Consider the following 16,143-nt stretch of genomic DNA (forward strand, 5'->3'; position numbering starts at 1 on the left):
CCACATTCATGGAGGAGACTCTCTCCATGCAGACACCTTTGTAGATTGTGTTGTGGTTCTTGGTGGCCTTTTGTTTGTTTGCTTTGGCACCTTTCAACACCCTGCTTTATCACATTCATGCATGCAAAACACTCACTTACACTACTGATTACTGATTACACACACCATTGTAAATTATACTTAGTTATTTAGTTAATAAATATATGTTTTGCTACTCCTTATCTCCACGTTGTCTCCCTTTGTTACGGGCTTTGAGCCGGTTCGTGACAAGTGGGGGCTCGTCCGGGATATTTGAACTATTGTTTTGGGAGACCGTGAAGGTACGTGTTTGGTTTGCATATTTTGTTTGAGTTTGATAGGCCCAGTATTGGTTGCCTTTGTTGTTTGGTTTGTGTGCTGTGTTGGAGAGTATAATGGTTAGTTTCCAGGCCCTGCCTAGCCTGAACTCTTGTTCTACTTTCTGTTGGGATGTCAGTCTGAGGTGAGTAATCTGCTGTGTACCTCGGTGGGAGATTTGGGTAGGGTAGTGGAACTTGCTACCCGGAGCTATAGCCTTTTTCCCCTGATAGGTTTAGCGACGTGTTTCATTTTTTGGAATATGTTGGGCATGGTTAATGTTTGTTATTTTTGTGTGGTGTCTGTGGACTGAGCAGTTGTCTCGGGGGCACATCTGTGGCTTGGTGGAATTTGCCAGCATGCTGGGGAGTTCTATTTCCTTGCCAGCGGGCTACAGTGCGTAAATTCCCACCGCAAATCTGCACGAAGACTAGGGTTGAGTTATTGTAGGTTTTGGGGAAGCTCCGTATCTCATCTCTCTTCTGTGGTGCTCAGGGTGATTGTCAATTCTCGGGTTGTGGTCTGGTGTGCTCAGCTGAAGGGAAGAGCGAGAATTTTTTTTGTGTGTGATTATGGCGTCTTATGTAGATAAGTTTATTCGCTCTCCATCAGAGGAATTGTTAGATTTAGGTACGAAAGAACAGCTGTTAAAGGTCGCGGAACACTACAAGGTTGAGATTAGTGATAAACGTCTAAAGAATTATATTAGGTTGATATTGAAGGCCAATCTGATGGAGAGTGGTATTCTTGAAGTTACCACCGGGCCAGCCTCTGCTGAAGATTTGTCATCTCCCCATAATGTTACAATGGCCATTCCATCGGTTAGTGCTAGTAGCCTTCTTTTTGAACAGCAGAAAGAACTGCTTTTGTTACAGCTGGAGCATGATCGTGAGAAGAGGGAGCATGATCGTGAGAAGCTAGAGCATGATCGTGTAAAATATGAAAAGGAATTGGCATTTAAACAAGATATGGAGCGTGCTAAAATCAAGTTGCAACAAGAACGTATAGAGTTGGTTAGGGAAGGAAAGATCTCAGGGGAGAGTTTGTTTTGGGAAGGTGACCCAGATTTACCTAGGGGTAGTTCCGCTTTTGGTCGTGCCCCAGAGACATTTGATATTGTTGGGAATTTACGGTTATTGCCTCGGTTTAATGAAAGGGACCCCGAGACATTCTTTTCGTTGTTTGAGCGGGTTGCTGACGCTAGGAGTTGGCCTGATTCTGACCGCACTTTAATGTTGCAGTGTGTGCTGACTGGTAAAGCGCAGGAAGCATATTCAGCTCTTAGTGTACACGACAGTGCCAGTTATGATAAAGTTAAAACAGCTGTGTTACAGATTTATGAATTGGTCCCTGAGGCTTACCGCCAACGATTTAGAACTTTAAAAAGGGATGATAACCAGACTCATGTTGAGTTTGCGCGACAGTTATCTTTACAGTTTAATCGCTGGTGTTCCGCCTCTGCAGTTGTGACTTTCCAAGGGCTGTGTGATCTGATTATGTTAGAGCAATTTAAGGACACAATTCCTGATCGTATTGCCACGTATATTAATGAACAGAAAGTAAAGAAGGTTGCTGAAGCTGCGGTTTTGGCGGACGAGTATGTGTTGACTCACAAAAGTGTCTTTGCAGAGCCCCGTATTCGGAAAGAGTGGGGGCGTTCGGATAGATTTGGGCTTCGCTCACCGAGATACGTATCTCGGGCAGAGTTCTATTCAACTAGGGTTGAACCTGACTCCCATGGTAAAGCTGACTTTGGGCAGGAGTGTCACTACTGTCAAGGTTCAGGTCATTGGAAAAACGAATGTCCACTTCTCAGGTCAAGGGGTGCTTACGCTAAATCTAAGCCTACTGCGTTAGCTGCACCTGTTCCACATCAGTTTATTCATGACTCATTACCTCAGGCCCAGGAGAATGTGAAAGTCCATATTGATCCAGACTATTTACCTTTCATTACGGAAGGTTTTGTGTCTATGTTAGGAAGTAAAGACCTTGTGCCAGTGAAGATCCTGAGAGACACAGGTGCCTCTGAATCATTTGTGTTGGAGTCTGTGTTACCCTTTTCTGCTGAGACTGATTCGGGAATAGTGTTCTAATTAGGGAATAGGTTTGAACACTCTGTCAGTTCCATTGCATAAACTGATGTTGGATTGTGGGCTGGTGAAGGGTGAAGTTGTTGTGGGTGTGCGGCCTTCGTTGCCTATTGAGGGTATCGATGTTATCCTTGGGAATAACTTGGCTGGTGAGCGTGTATGGCCTGTCGTGTTTCCATCTCCAGTGGTTTCCACTAAGCCGTCATTTGTTGGGATTCCTGATGAGAGTGTACAGAGTTTCCCAGAGGTGTTCTCTGCGTGTGCAGTGACACGTTCTATGAGCCGTGGCGAACTGGTCACTGCGCCGACTAATGATAATAATACAAAGTATGTCACTGTTTTCCCTGTTATCCCGTTATCTGTAACCCGCTCAGATCTAATCAATGCGCAACGGGATGACCCCACGTTGGAAGAGTTGCGTGATCAAATTGTGCCTATAGAACAGTTGGGAGATGTCGCCCATGGCTATTTTCTCCAAGAGGATGTCCTGATGAGAAAGTGGGTGTCTCATGATAGTGTTTTTCTGGGGAGGCAATTAGTCAGGTTGTTGTACCAGTTAAGCTTCATGAGTTGGTGTTGGAAACTTCTCACAGCGACGTTGCTGGACATATGGGGGTGAGGAAAACCTACAATCGCATATTAAGACATTTCTTTTGGCCTAGATTAAAGAGGGATGTTTCTGATTTTATCAAAACTTGTCACACCTGTCAATTAACTGGTAAGCCTAATCAAGCTATTAAAACAGTACCATTGTTTCCTATTCCTGTACTAAGCCAACCTTTTGAGTATCTGATTATTGACTGTGTGGGTCCTCTGCCTCGTTCTAAAAAGGGTAGCAGTTACCTGTTCACTGTGATGTGTCAGACCACTAGGTTTCCTGCTGCCTATCCTCTCCGATCTATCACGACTAAATCGGTGTTAAAAGCTTTGACTCAGTTTCTCTCATTGTTTGGAATCCCAAAGGTCATTCAGAGTGATCAAGGATCTAATTTTACCTCTAATCTGTTTGGTCAGGTTCTTCAACAGCTCCATATTAAACACAATTTGTCTAGCGCCTATCACGCGCAAAGTCAAGGAGCACTGAACGTTTCCATCAAACACTTAAGTCTTTGTTGAGAGCTTATTGTACTGAGATGGATAAGGATTGGGAGGAGGGGTTGCCTTGTTTACTGTTAGCCGCTAGGGAAGTTTCACAGGAGAGCACAGGTTTCAGTCCAAATGACCTTGTGTTTGGACATAGGGTGCGTGGACTTTTATCTGTTCTCCAGGATGACTGGAAGTTTCCCGAGCCTCCTCAGTCCCTGTTATCATATGTGTGTGATTTCCGCGACGGCTGTACGCCGCTGGTGAAATGGCTAAAGAGAAGTTATCATCTTCACAGGAGAGGATGAAGGGCATATTTGATCGCCGAACTGAGCCTCGTCACTTTAGTCCAGGTGACCAGGTTCTTGCTCTGCTGCCAATTGTTGGTTCTCCTTTTCAAGCCAAGTTTCAAGGTCCATATACAGTGGTGCGCCAGTACACTGAGCAAAATTATCTAGTTGCCACTCCAGAAGGGAGGAAAGCACACCAGCTGTGCCATGTAAATCTGTTAAAACCCTATTATGCACGTTCCTCTGAGACTGAACAGTGGGATTCTACAGAGGACGGTAAAACCTGTTCTTTTGGCTGATACCGTTGTTTCCTTGGGTTCTTGTCGTGCTAGATCTGTGCATGAGGAGGAAGATGTTCCTGGTCCTGACGATTGTATATTGCAGGGTAGATTGTCTAAAATATCCAGTGTTTCTGAATTTTTCAGTCTTCTCACTCACCTACCTGTTGATGGGCGGAAAGAGATGGTTGGTCTGATTCAGAGATTTCCAGGTTTGTTTTCTGATACACCTACACGTACAAACTTAATAGAACATGATATTGACATTGGAGGTGCTGACCCCATCCGTCAGCGGTTCTATAGAGTTTCTTCAGAGAAACTACGTTGTCTGGATGCTGAGGTCAAGTACATGCTGGAGAGTAAGATAGCAGAGCCTTCTTTCTCCAGTTGGGCTTCTCCCTGTATCTTGATCAGGAAACCGGATGGAACAAACCGTTTTTGTACGGACTACCGTAAGGTAAACAGTGTCACAAAGCCAGATTCATTTCCTCTTCCTCGGATGGAGGACTGTGTTGATCAAGTCGGTGCAGCTAAGTTTGTGAGCAAATTTGACCTGTTAAAAGGCTATTGGCAGGTGCCACTGACGAGTAGGGCACGTGAAATCTATGAATCGTTGGAAGTGACTATGAATCGTTGTGAGTTGTAAAAATTAAGAAGGACCCTGATGTTCTTTTCGTTGTAGCTGTTGGTCTTTTGTGCCATGTTCCTGAATGTTTACGTGACTGACCATTGTTTCGGGTTGTCATGTTCTATCTTTCCTGTCTGTTCCCTCCTGGTCTTGTGTTCTTCTTTCCTCTTAAAATATTGCTTCCTATGCATAAAGGTTGCTGAGGTCTGGGGAGGAGGAGGAGGTTGGTTGGTGCAGGTGGAGGTGTGAACACATAACCCCTCGTCAATTTGGGACGCAGAGGCCTGTGTCAATTTGGGACGCAGGGGCCTGTGTCAATTTGGGACGCGGGAGGCTGGTATGTTCCGGGGTCCTTGTTGGTCCCCGGTTTTATGGGGGGGAATGTGACGACCCTCCCACTCTTGTCTGTCTTTGTTCTTGTTTCCTTATTAGGATGCCGGTGGGCGGAGTGCAGAGGGTCGTCAGCTACATGGGAAACACCTGGGCCAGGTGACTCCCAGGATAAATAGACCTCTTCCACATTCATGGAGGAGACTCTCTCCATGCAGACACCTTTGTAGATTGTGTTGTGGTTCTTGGTGGCCTTTTGTTTGTTTGCTTTGGCACCTTTCAACACCCTGCTTTATTACATTCATGCATGCAAAACACTCACTTACACTACTGATTACTGATTACACACACCATTGTAAATTATACTTAGTTATTTAGTTAATAAATATATGTTTTGCTACTCCTTATCTCCACGTTGTCTCCCTTTGTTACGGGCTTTGAGCCGGTTCGTGACACGGCCTACCTTACCATTGATGAGGCAGTCAAGTTGAAGGATTTCTATATCAAGGAGGTAGGGTCTTATCGCCTCCGGGAAGACCATCCCCACTGGCACCAGGTCCAAAGTCAGCTCCACATTACTGGAAGGAACACCTGCTTCTTCGTTTATGTGGACCACCAAAGCCTCCATTGCCATTCAGAGTGACGACCTGACAGACTCATATTGCACCTCCTGTTAGTACCTGTTTTCAGGGAAGTGTCCAAAAATATTCCACAGTTCACACACTAGGCTCTCAGAATACGATATATTACATACTCGTTTTGCAGAAGAAGTGAACAATTAATAAAGGTCATACACAAACAATAGGCTCCTAGAATAGGTTATATTACATTCACGTTTTGGTGAAATCAGCCAACTGAAATCGGCCAACTACTGAAGTAGTTAACGTAATTTTGGTAGGATGTGTTTATAGACCTCCTAGCTCTAAGGTGTCCTATCTGGATGACTTATGCACTGGGTTTGACCAGTGATTTTAATATAAATTGGAAGGATCATAATAATTAGAATAGAACTAAATTGATGAGATATGCGGAGAACTGTGGTTTGAAACAAATGGTTAATGACACTACTAGATCATCAACTAAGTTGGCTCATCATTCAGACACATGCATTGATCTGATCTTCTGTAATATACCATTGCAATGCTTAAAAGCCAGATCAATGCTAGTGGGCTGGACAGACCATAATATTGTGGCCATTACCATGAACACCAATGTTCCAAAGAAACCCCAAAGGATTGTGGTCATGATACATTTTTTAAAATGTAATCATGAGCTATTTCAAAATGATTTGGCTGCTGTACCCTGGGCGCTGATTTATCTAGAGGATGATTTAAATCACGCTACAGAACGTTTTATTGATTTGCTCACTGAGGTAATGGACCATCATGCACCAGTAAGAAAGAGTACAGTTGGGGTTCGTCAATCTCCATGGATTGATGATGAACTGGGTGAGGCATTTTCTCAAAGAAATATGGCAAAAGTCTTAGCAGCCAAATCTGAACTAGAAATTGATGAATCGTAAGAAAAAAAAATGTTATTTTACAACAATGCTTTTAATGATTGTATGGGAGAATCAAAAGAAATCAGCCAAGACCTCAGAAAAAAATTGTAGACCGCCACAAGTCTGGTTCATCCTTAAAAGCAATTTCCAAATGCCTGAAGGTACCACGTTCATCTGTACAAACAATAGTACGCAAGTATAAACACCGTGGGACCACGCAGCCATCATACCGCTCAGGAAGGAGATGCGTTCTGTCTCCTAGAGATGAATGTACTTTGGTGTGAAAAGTGCAAATCAATCCCAGAACAACAGCAAAGGACCTTGTGAAGATGCTGGATGAAACCGGTACAAAAGTATCTATATCCACAGTAAAACAAGTCCTATATCGACATAACCTGAAAGGCCGCTCAGCAAGGAAGAAGCCACTGCTCCAAAACTGGCATAAAAAAAGCCAGACTGCGGTTTGCAACTGCACATGGGGACAAAGATTATACTTTTTGGAGAAATGTTCTCTGGTCTGGTGAAACAAAAATATAATTGTTTGGCCATAATATCCATTGTTATGTTTGGAGGAAAAAGGGGTGTGCTTGCAAGTAGAAGAACACCATTCCAACCGTGAAGCACGGAGGTAGCAGCATTATGTTGTGAGGGTGCTTTGCTGCAGGAGGGACTGGTGCACTTCACAAAATAGATGGCTTCACGAGGAATGAAAATTATGTGGATATATTGAAGCAACATCTCAAGATGTCAGTCAGGAAGTTAAAGCTTGGTCGCAATTGGGTCTTCCAAATGGACAATAACCCCAAGCATACTTACAAAGTTGTGGCAAAATGGCTTAAGGACAAGGTATTATTGGAGTGGTCATCACAAAGCTCTGACCTCAATCCCATAGAAAATGTGTGGGCAGAACTGAAAAGGCGTGTGTGAGCAAGGTCTATAAACCTGACTCAGTTACACCAGCTCTGTCAGGAGGAATGGGCCAAAATTCACCCAACTTATTGTGGGAAGGTTGTGGAAGGCTACCTGAAACATTTGACCCAAGTTAAACAATTTAAAGGCAATGCTACCAAATACTAATTGAGTGTATGTAAACTTCTGACCCGCTGGGAATGTGATGAAAGAAATAAAAGCTCAAATAAATAATTCTCTCTACTATTATTCTGACATTTTGTCATTTGAATTTGGTGCGCTCCAATTTCTCCGGATGTTGTCGAAAAGTGTCCCGCTAGCGGTTCGCGATCCCTAAGAGTGGTGATCCTAACTGACCTAAGACTGGGAATTTTTACTAGGATTAAATGTCAGGAATTGTGAAAAACTGAGTGTAAATGTATTTGGCAAAGGTATATGTAAACTTCCGACTTCAACTGTATATACTGTACTGGTACCCCCTTTATATAGCCTCACTATTGTTATTTTACTGCTGCTCTTTAATTATGTTACTTTTTTTCTTACTTTTTTAAGGTATTTTTCTTAAAACTGCATTGTTGGTTAAGGGCTTGTATGTAAGTAAGCGTTTCACAGTAACGTCTACACATGTTGTATTCGGTGATTTGATTTGACAACCACATATCACAGGCATAGTAAGTACACGTTTCCTCAATAAAGTAGTTATCAGTTAAGTCAGAGCCAGAAAGGGTGCAAGTGTTTATTATTGTATTCTTATTATTTTGTTTGGGGGGGTTGAGATAGCCAACACTCCACTCAGCAAACTGGATGTAGTCTATCACAGTGCCATCCGTTTTATCACCAAAGCCCCATATAACACCCACCACTGTGACCTGTATGCTCTCGTTGGCTGGCCCTCACTACATATACGTCCCCAAACCCACTGGCTCCAGGTCATCTATAAGTCTTTGCTAGGTAAAGCTCCACCTTAACTCAGCTCACTGGTCACCATAGCAACACCCACCCATAGCACGCGCTCCAGCAGGTATATTTCACTGGTCATCCCCAAAGCCAACAGCCCCTTTGGCCGCCTCTCCTTCCAGTTCTCCACTGCCAATGATTGGAACGAACAGCAAAAATCACTGAAGCTGGAGTCTTATATCTCCCTCTCTAACTTTAAGCATCAGCTGTCAGAGCAGTTTACCGATCACTGTACCTGTACACAGCCAATCTGTAAATAGCACATCCAACTACCTCATCCCCATTTTGTTATTTATCTTTTTGCTCTTTTGCACCCCAGTATCTCTACTTGCACATTATCATCTGCACATCTATCACTCCAGTATTAATGCTAAATTGTAATTAGCTTTTGCCTCTATGGCCTATTTATTACCTACCTCCCTACTCTTCTACATTTGCACACACTGTACATAGATTTTTATATTTTTCATTTATTTTGTGTTATTGACTGTACTTTTGTTAATGTGTAACTCTGTGTTGTTGTTTTTGTCGCACTGATTTGCTTTATCTTTGCCAGGTCGCAGTTGTAAATGAACTTGTTCTCAACTGGCCTACCTGGTTAAATAAAGGTGAAATAAAAAAAAAGGTAAGGAGGGGGATTATTTAAGATTCTCTTTGAAGATGTAGGGTTTCAGATGCTTTTGGAAGATGTGCAGCGACTCTTCTGTCCTAGCTTCAGGGGGAAACTGGTTCGATCATTGGGGTACCAGGCCAGAGAAGAGCTTGTACTGGCCGGAGCGGGAGCTGCCTTCCCATAGGGGTGAGATGGCCAAGAGACCAAAGTGGCTTAAAGGAGTGCTCGAGTTGGGGTGTAGGGTTTCATCATAGCCTGAAGGTAGGGAACGGCAGTTCCTCTTGCTGGCAAGCACCATGGTATTGTAGTGGATGCGAGCTTCAACTGGAAGCCAGTGGAGTGTGCGGAGGAGCGGGGTGGCATTGGAGAACTTGGGAAGGTTGAAAACCAGGCGAGCTGCAGCCTTCTGGATAAGTTGCAGGGGTTTGTTGGAACAAGCAGGGAGCCCAGCCAACAGCGAGTTGCATTAGCCGAGACGGGAGATGACAAGTGCCTGGATTAGGACCTGCGCCACTTGCTGTGTGAGGTAGGGTCGTACACAACGTATGTTGTAGAGCATGAACCTGCAGAGAACAATAGGGTATTGTCCAAGGTAATGCCAAGGTTCTTTGCACTCTGGGAGGGCGACACTGTGGAGTTGTCAACCACGATGTACAGGTCTTTGAGCAGGTAGGCCTTTCCCGGGAGGAACAGCGGCCTCGTCTTGTCGAGGTTGAGCTTGGGGGGGGGGGGGGGGGCGACGACATCCAAGCTGAGATATTTGCCATGCACGCAGAGATGTGTGTCGCCACCTGTGTGTTAGAAGGTGGGAAGGAGAAAAGTAGTTGAGTGTCATCTGCATAGCGATGATAAGAGAGACCATGTGAGGATATGATAGAGCCAGTGACGTGGTGCATAGAGAGAAGAGGAGAGGGCCTAGAACGAATCCCTGGGGGACACCAATAGTGAGAGTATGTGGTGCAGACACAGGTCCTCTACACGTCACCTGGTAGGAGCGGCCTGAGTGTGTACAGAGCCTGTGACGCCCAGCCCTGAGAGGGTGGAGAGGAGGGTATGATGGTTCATGGTGTCAAAGGCAGCAGATAGATCTAGGAGGATGAGAACAGAGGAGAGAGAGTCAGCTTTGGCAATGCAGAGAGTCTCCGTGACACAGAGAAGAGAAGTCTTGGTTGAGTGACCCACCAGCCTGTCTGGTTAGAGACAAGAAGATTGTTCTGAGAGAGATAACGAGAGAGTTGATCAGAGACAGCTCTCTCTCTCTCTCCCGCACCTGCTGTCTCGACCTCTTAATGCTTGGCTATGAAAAGCCAACTGACATTTATTCCTGAGGTGCTGACCATCTATACCCACTGTGATTAGTCTTTGACCCTGCTGGTCATCTATGAACGCTTGAACGATATCTTGAAGAACGATATGGCCTTAATGCCCATGTACTTTTATAATCTCCACCAGGCACAGCCAGAAGAGGACTGGTCAACCCTTAGAGCCTGGTTCCTCTCTAGGTTTCTTCCTAGGTTCCCTCCGCCTTTCTAGGGAGTTTTTGTAGAAGAGTGGAGGCTGTTACAGCAGCAAAGGGGGGACCAACTCCATATTCATGCCCATGATGTTGGAATGAGATGTTCGACGAGCAGGTGTCCAAATACTTTTGGTTATGTAGTGTACCTTGGTGAGTGTCAGACCAAAGGAGAAGGACGGGTTATCCTAGGGGAAATACACAACCTCAGTTTTTGTGTTGACAAGTATTTGTTTTTTTAGATGATCTCCTGCTGTCCATCCTCCTGGTTGCTACATTGACAATTCACAGAAGAGGACCCTTAGAGGGGTGTCTTTCTTCGATGACAAGAAAATAGCAGTCCTCCAATGTCAGAACAACTGTGCTGGAAGGTACAGTAGGTCACTGTCTTTCCAGTGGTAAGGAGGGAGAAATAAACAGAAATCCCACGTGCTCAGTCACTCACTGACTCACTCACCCACACTCAGTCACTCACTCAATAATACAACTGATGCATTCACATTTTCCATAGGGTTGTGCTCTACTACTACTACCTCATCACCAAGTAACAACTATTCAATGGTTCCCTACTTGTATTGATGGCCTCTCCGTGATTTCAATGCCTTTTTTAAGCTCTCTTGTCAGTATACCCAGGGGTAAAAGTAATGCATGCTGGTGTCCTCTGCATCAGAGGCTACCTGTATGCAGGGCTGGAATTTGGAGCTGAGTGTTATTGTGGCCTTAAGGTCCAGGCCCCTAATGCCTCAGAGACAACTGTAACATGGACTGCGAGGGGGACCAGAGCATCATCTGTAGAGGACCCGATTGGCTCTCCATCGTCTTCTTAGAACCAGCTCCGGACACTGTTGGACACAGTGAATTGTTTATTTTTTCTGCGCATATTGTTGATAATGTTAATCCACTAGTTAACCCATTCTCTCTTTACACAGACAAATAGAGACATTTTTAAAGTGGGCTTCAAGAAGCCAGTGAACGTAACAGAGGCTGTTGACATCCTGAATTTGGGGATTTCTGCACTGATCACGTCAGGAAACCTCTATCTTCATTCTATTTAAAATGGAAAATGAATTCAGTTAACGGAAAACATCAAATCTTGTCACTCAGTTAAACCTGAAGTTTGTATCCTCCTCTAGGTGTTGTCTCTGGCTGTTCTTGGGGGTCAGTGGTGCCTTTGTGGTTACCCTACATTCCTGTTCCCCTGCATGAGCAGGAGGATGAAGAGATGTGTCTGCAGAGTTGCCCTGGAGAAGAGCTGGAGCACTGTGGCACTCAGGGCTACTTCATGGTGTAAGACTCGAATCAAGGGTGAGCATTCAAGTAGGGTCGTACAAAATATATATATATTATACGCAACATCAGTTCCAAGCTGTCATTTTCACTTTGCACAACATCACGCCATTATTATACAAGCTTGCTTGCTGAGTGGTGGTGAGTGACTTGTGATGTTTATTTAGGGACTTTCGTTTCCCCCAAAAGCCCCCACGCACTGCATCATTGGTGGGAACAGGGTACTGACTTCCTCTTAGGTATTTGTTTTGTTGTTCTGCAGATGCCCCATGTTTCAATATGTAGTTAGGTCGTCATCTCTGTGCTGATTTCTACTTCTGCTTTACACTGGTCGAATATTACACTTTAGCTAATCTGCAATCCAGGACCAAAGCTTGTCTGTTCCTGTTCAAGCAGCTGCTGCATGGACAGGTGTTTCCTGCTCCGTCGGTCAAAAATGGCATTAGCCAGCTTCCCAGGGACAGGAAACACCTAGGCACATCACCTGATAGAATTGGCCACAGTATTCTACACTGGCAGCTACTACTTTGATGGTCCCCTCTACGGCAAAAGTAAAAACCCAACGAGCAGGCTTATTAAATTGACCTATGAACACCCCACCACACCAGTTGAGTCAATGGCGGACTGTCCATTTTGTGACTAACTTTAAGTTTAAGTTGTAACATACAGAAAGGTCCCCTTTAACATGTTTCAAATGAGAGAGAGATTATTGTTGCAATGGCAGAACTATCTGCATAAAGACCCATGAGTGGCAGGGAGGCGATTCATGCCTTGACTCCAGTGTTCTAATGATCCGCAACCCCTACAAAGCCCTGATGCTTGAGTTCTATCGCAGGTATGGAGGCCATGTTGGATTTAACCCCCTCGCTTTGTGGAGAGGAAAAGGTGAAAAGGATGCCTAGGATAAATCTATTTGAACGTTATTAACCTCAACCTTTTCCTACGAATCATGACATTATTTTCAGTCATTGCACAACCCCAGTTCTTGAACTATCACGTGTTGTAGCACACAGTTGCTTAATTGTGGAATGGTTCTTTCTTTTGTTACCCAAAGATACTGAACATAACTATAAACGCAACATGCAACAATTTCAATGATTTTACTGAGTTACAGTTCATATAAGGAAATCAGTCAATTGAAATAAATAAATGAGGCCCTCCATAATCTATTGATTTCACATGACTGGGCAGGGGCACAGCCAAGGGTGGGCCTGGAAGGGCATAGATACACCCACTGGAGAGCCAGGCCCAGCCATTCAGAATGAGTTTTTCCCCACAAAAGGGCTTTATTAAAGACAGAAATACTCCTCAGTTTCATCAGCTGGCCAAGTGGCTGGTCTCAGACGATCCCACAGGTGAAGAAGCCGGATGTGGAGGTCCTAGGCTGGCGTGGTTACACGTGGTCTGCGGTTTTGAGGCCGGTTGGACATACTGGAAAAATTCTCTAAAACAATGTTGGAGGCAGCTTATGGTAGAGAAATTAACATGACATTTTCTGACAACAGCTCTGGTGGACATTCCTGTAGTCAGCATGTCAATTGCACGCTCCCTCTAAATGTAAGGAATCTGTGGCATGGTGTTATGTGACAAAATGAAACATTTTAAAGTGTCATTTTATTATCCCCAGCACAAGGTGTACCTGTGTAATGATCATACTGTATAATCAGCTTCTTGATATGCCACACCATTCAGGTGGATGGATTATCTTAGTAAAGGAGAAATGCTTACTAACATGGTTGTAAACTAATTTGTGCACAACATTTGAGAGAAATACGCTTTTTATGCTTAATGGAACATTTCTGGGATCTTTTATTTCAGCTCATGAAACATGGGTCCAACACTTTACATGTTGCGTTTTATATTTCTTGTTCAGTAGATACTTTAAGAAAACATAAGAGTCCATAACTTTAACAACTAATTGTATAGAACTAGTGTAACAGATTTTAATCAGACGCGCCTTTTGATATCCATTGAAACTCATATTTATACAGTAACACTTTGAATTAATACATTACAAATCAAATAACATCTATAGAAGCAGTGCAAAAAAGGTACCATCGTCACAAACAACCTCAATAAAATGACACAATCTTAAACCTCAGACGTGTGTGAAAGCTTTACTCTCAAAAGACCCAGACTTTGAGAGGTTACGTCCACCTGTACGCCCATCTTCTGCCATTGCATTTTCTATCTTCCACAGAACAGACCTCTTTAGGGTTTGCCGAAAGTCATGCCCCATTAACACATACAGTATGGGGTTCAGGAAACTGTTTGCTGCAGCCATTGTGCTGCCCACCTTCAGCCAAGTGTAGAGCATCTCAAGGCTGTGATTCCCCAAGTTCAACTCCAACAGGACAAACGTGTGATAGGGCACCCAGCAAACGAAGAAGGACACAATGAGGACAGTCATTACCTTGACAGGTTTAGTGGATTTCATGGGGCGACTCCTGAGCTGCACAAAGATAACTGAGTAGCAGAAGACTATAATCAAAAGAGGAATCACAAAGCCACAGACAAATCGACTCAGAGCCACTGCCTTGTGTCCAGACTGATAATCAGTATAGCACAGTGTATCAGCCCCGTGTGTTTTGGTCTGGCGGTAGACCAGTGAGGGTACAGTCAGGGCAGCAGAGAGGGCCCACACGAGGACGACCACTCCGGATGCTCTGGGTATGGTCCGGTTGTTCTGAGCCCAGACAGGAAAAGTGATTGACACGCAGCGGTCAACACTGATCAGAACCAGCAGGAAGACGCTGCTGAACATGTTGAGGAACATAGCGGAGGAGGTCAGCTTACACATGACCAGCCCAAAGGGCCAGTGTGAGGTGACCATGTATACAATGTTAAAGGGCAGACAGACACAGAACAGAAAGTCTGAGATGGCCAGACTGAAGTACCAAGTGGTGTTGACCGATGTCCTCATCTTGAAGCCAGAGATCCAAATTACTATAGCATTTCCACTGAGACCCAGTAGTGATATAAGGATATTGATTACTGTTTCCACTGAAAAGGACCTGGGATGGTTGAAAGTCACTGAGCCACTCACAGAGGTGTTTTCATATGTTTCATTGTAGGCAGTATAATCTTCTCCATATTCTGTATAGTCAAAATCCTCCATGTTACTGTAAGACTTTTCTAGTCAAAGACTCCTAAAACGTCCTGTTGATATACGCACAAATGATCAGCCAACACATTGAAAGCATACAATTACAGCTAGTCATGTGCTCAAATAACTTCTCATTATGTGCCTTTTGTCAGACTTCAGAACTGAGCACTATGACATAAAAAGGTGTAAAGTAAAAGACTCACCTTGTGTCAGTGTGAAATGACAACAGCTATTACAGCCTACTGACAGTGTTCTCTGAGTTTAAATACCCCTGCGGCTAGAGCAATGGCTCACTTCTTCTTTCATTTTAAGTCACAACAACATAAAGGAATGAGGAACCTAGATGGGTTCTGAGTTTGAAGTTCCACATCACACCAGAGTATGTGAGCAGAGCGAGGAGCAGAGCGTGCCCAATTTGACTGGAGCGTGGATCGAGATTCCCAAAGGCTGGAGCGTCGGCCTGCTCCCCAGCTCCAATTTCCCTTCAGTAGCGTTTCAAGTAGCAATCACTTCACGAGCTCAGGGCATGCCCGCCTCAGCACGCGTTTGTAGTAATCTTGTGTTCAGCTATACAGTCGTGGCCAAAAGTTTTGAGAATGACACAAATATTCATTTTCAAAAAGTCTGCTGCCTCAGTTTGTATGATGGCAATTTGCATATACTCCAGAATGTTATGAAGAGTGATCAGATGAATTGCAATTAATTGCAAAGTCCCTCTTTGCCATGCAAATGTACTGAATCCCCCCAAAAACATTTCCACTGCATTTCAGCCCTGCCACAAAAGGACCAGCTGACATCATGTCAGGGATTCTCTCATTAACACAGGTGTGTGTTGATGAGGACAAGGCTGGAGGTCACTCTGTCATGCTGATTGAGTTCAAATAACAGACTGGAAGCTTCAAAAGGAGGGTGGTGCTTGGAATCATTGTTCTTTCTCTGTCAACCATGGTTACCTGCAAGGAAACACGTGCCGTCATCATTGCTTTGCACAAAAAGGGCTTCACAGGCAAGGATATTGCTGCCAGTAAGATTTCACCTAAATCAACCATTTATCGGATCATTAAGAACTTCAAGGAGAGCGGTTCAATTGTTGTGAAGAAGGCTTCAGGGCGCCCAAGAAAGTCCAGCAAGCGCCAGGACTGTCTCCTAAAGTTGATTCAGCTGCGGGATCGGGGCACCACCAGTACAGAGCTTGCTCAGGAATGGCAGCAGGCAGGTTTGA

At 44.3% G+C, this 16,143-nt stretch overlaps 1 protein-coding gene across 1 annotated transcript; it reads right to left on the bottom strand.

The window, feature by feature from the left end:
• Positions 1 to 13,606: 13,606 nt before the first annotated feature.
• Positions 13,607 to 15,222, bottom strand: LOC115124990 (chemerin-like receptor 1). The gene is made up of 2 exons (XM_029654498.2): positions 15,125 to 15,222; positions 13,607 to 14,974 (listed from the first exon to the last, which is right to left on the bottom strand). The coding sequence occupies exon 2, from the start codon at positions 14,931 to 14,933 to the stop codon at positions 13,914 to 13,916; it is 1,020 nt and encodes a 339-aa protein (XP_029510358.1). The 5' UTR covers positions 14,934 to 14,974; positions 15,125 to 15,222; the 3' UTR covers positions 13,607 to 13,913.
• Positions 15,223 to 16,143: the final 921 nt, after the last annotated feature.

Source organism: Oncorhynchus nerka, linkage group LG4 (genome assembly GCF_034236695.1).
Source record: "Oncorhynchus nerka isolate Pitt River linkage group LG4, Oner_Uvic_2.0, whole genome shotgun sequence".
NCBI lineage: Eukaryota > Metazoa > Chordata > Actinopteri > Salmoniformes > Salmonidae > Oncorhynchus > Oncorhynchus nerka.

Coding starts and splice junctions, on each gene's coding strand:
- LOC115124990 (XM_029654498.2), bottom strand. CDS start 14,933: ATGGAGGATTTTGACTATACAGAATATGGAGAAGATTATACTGCCTAC.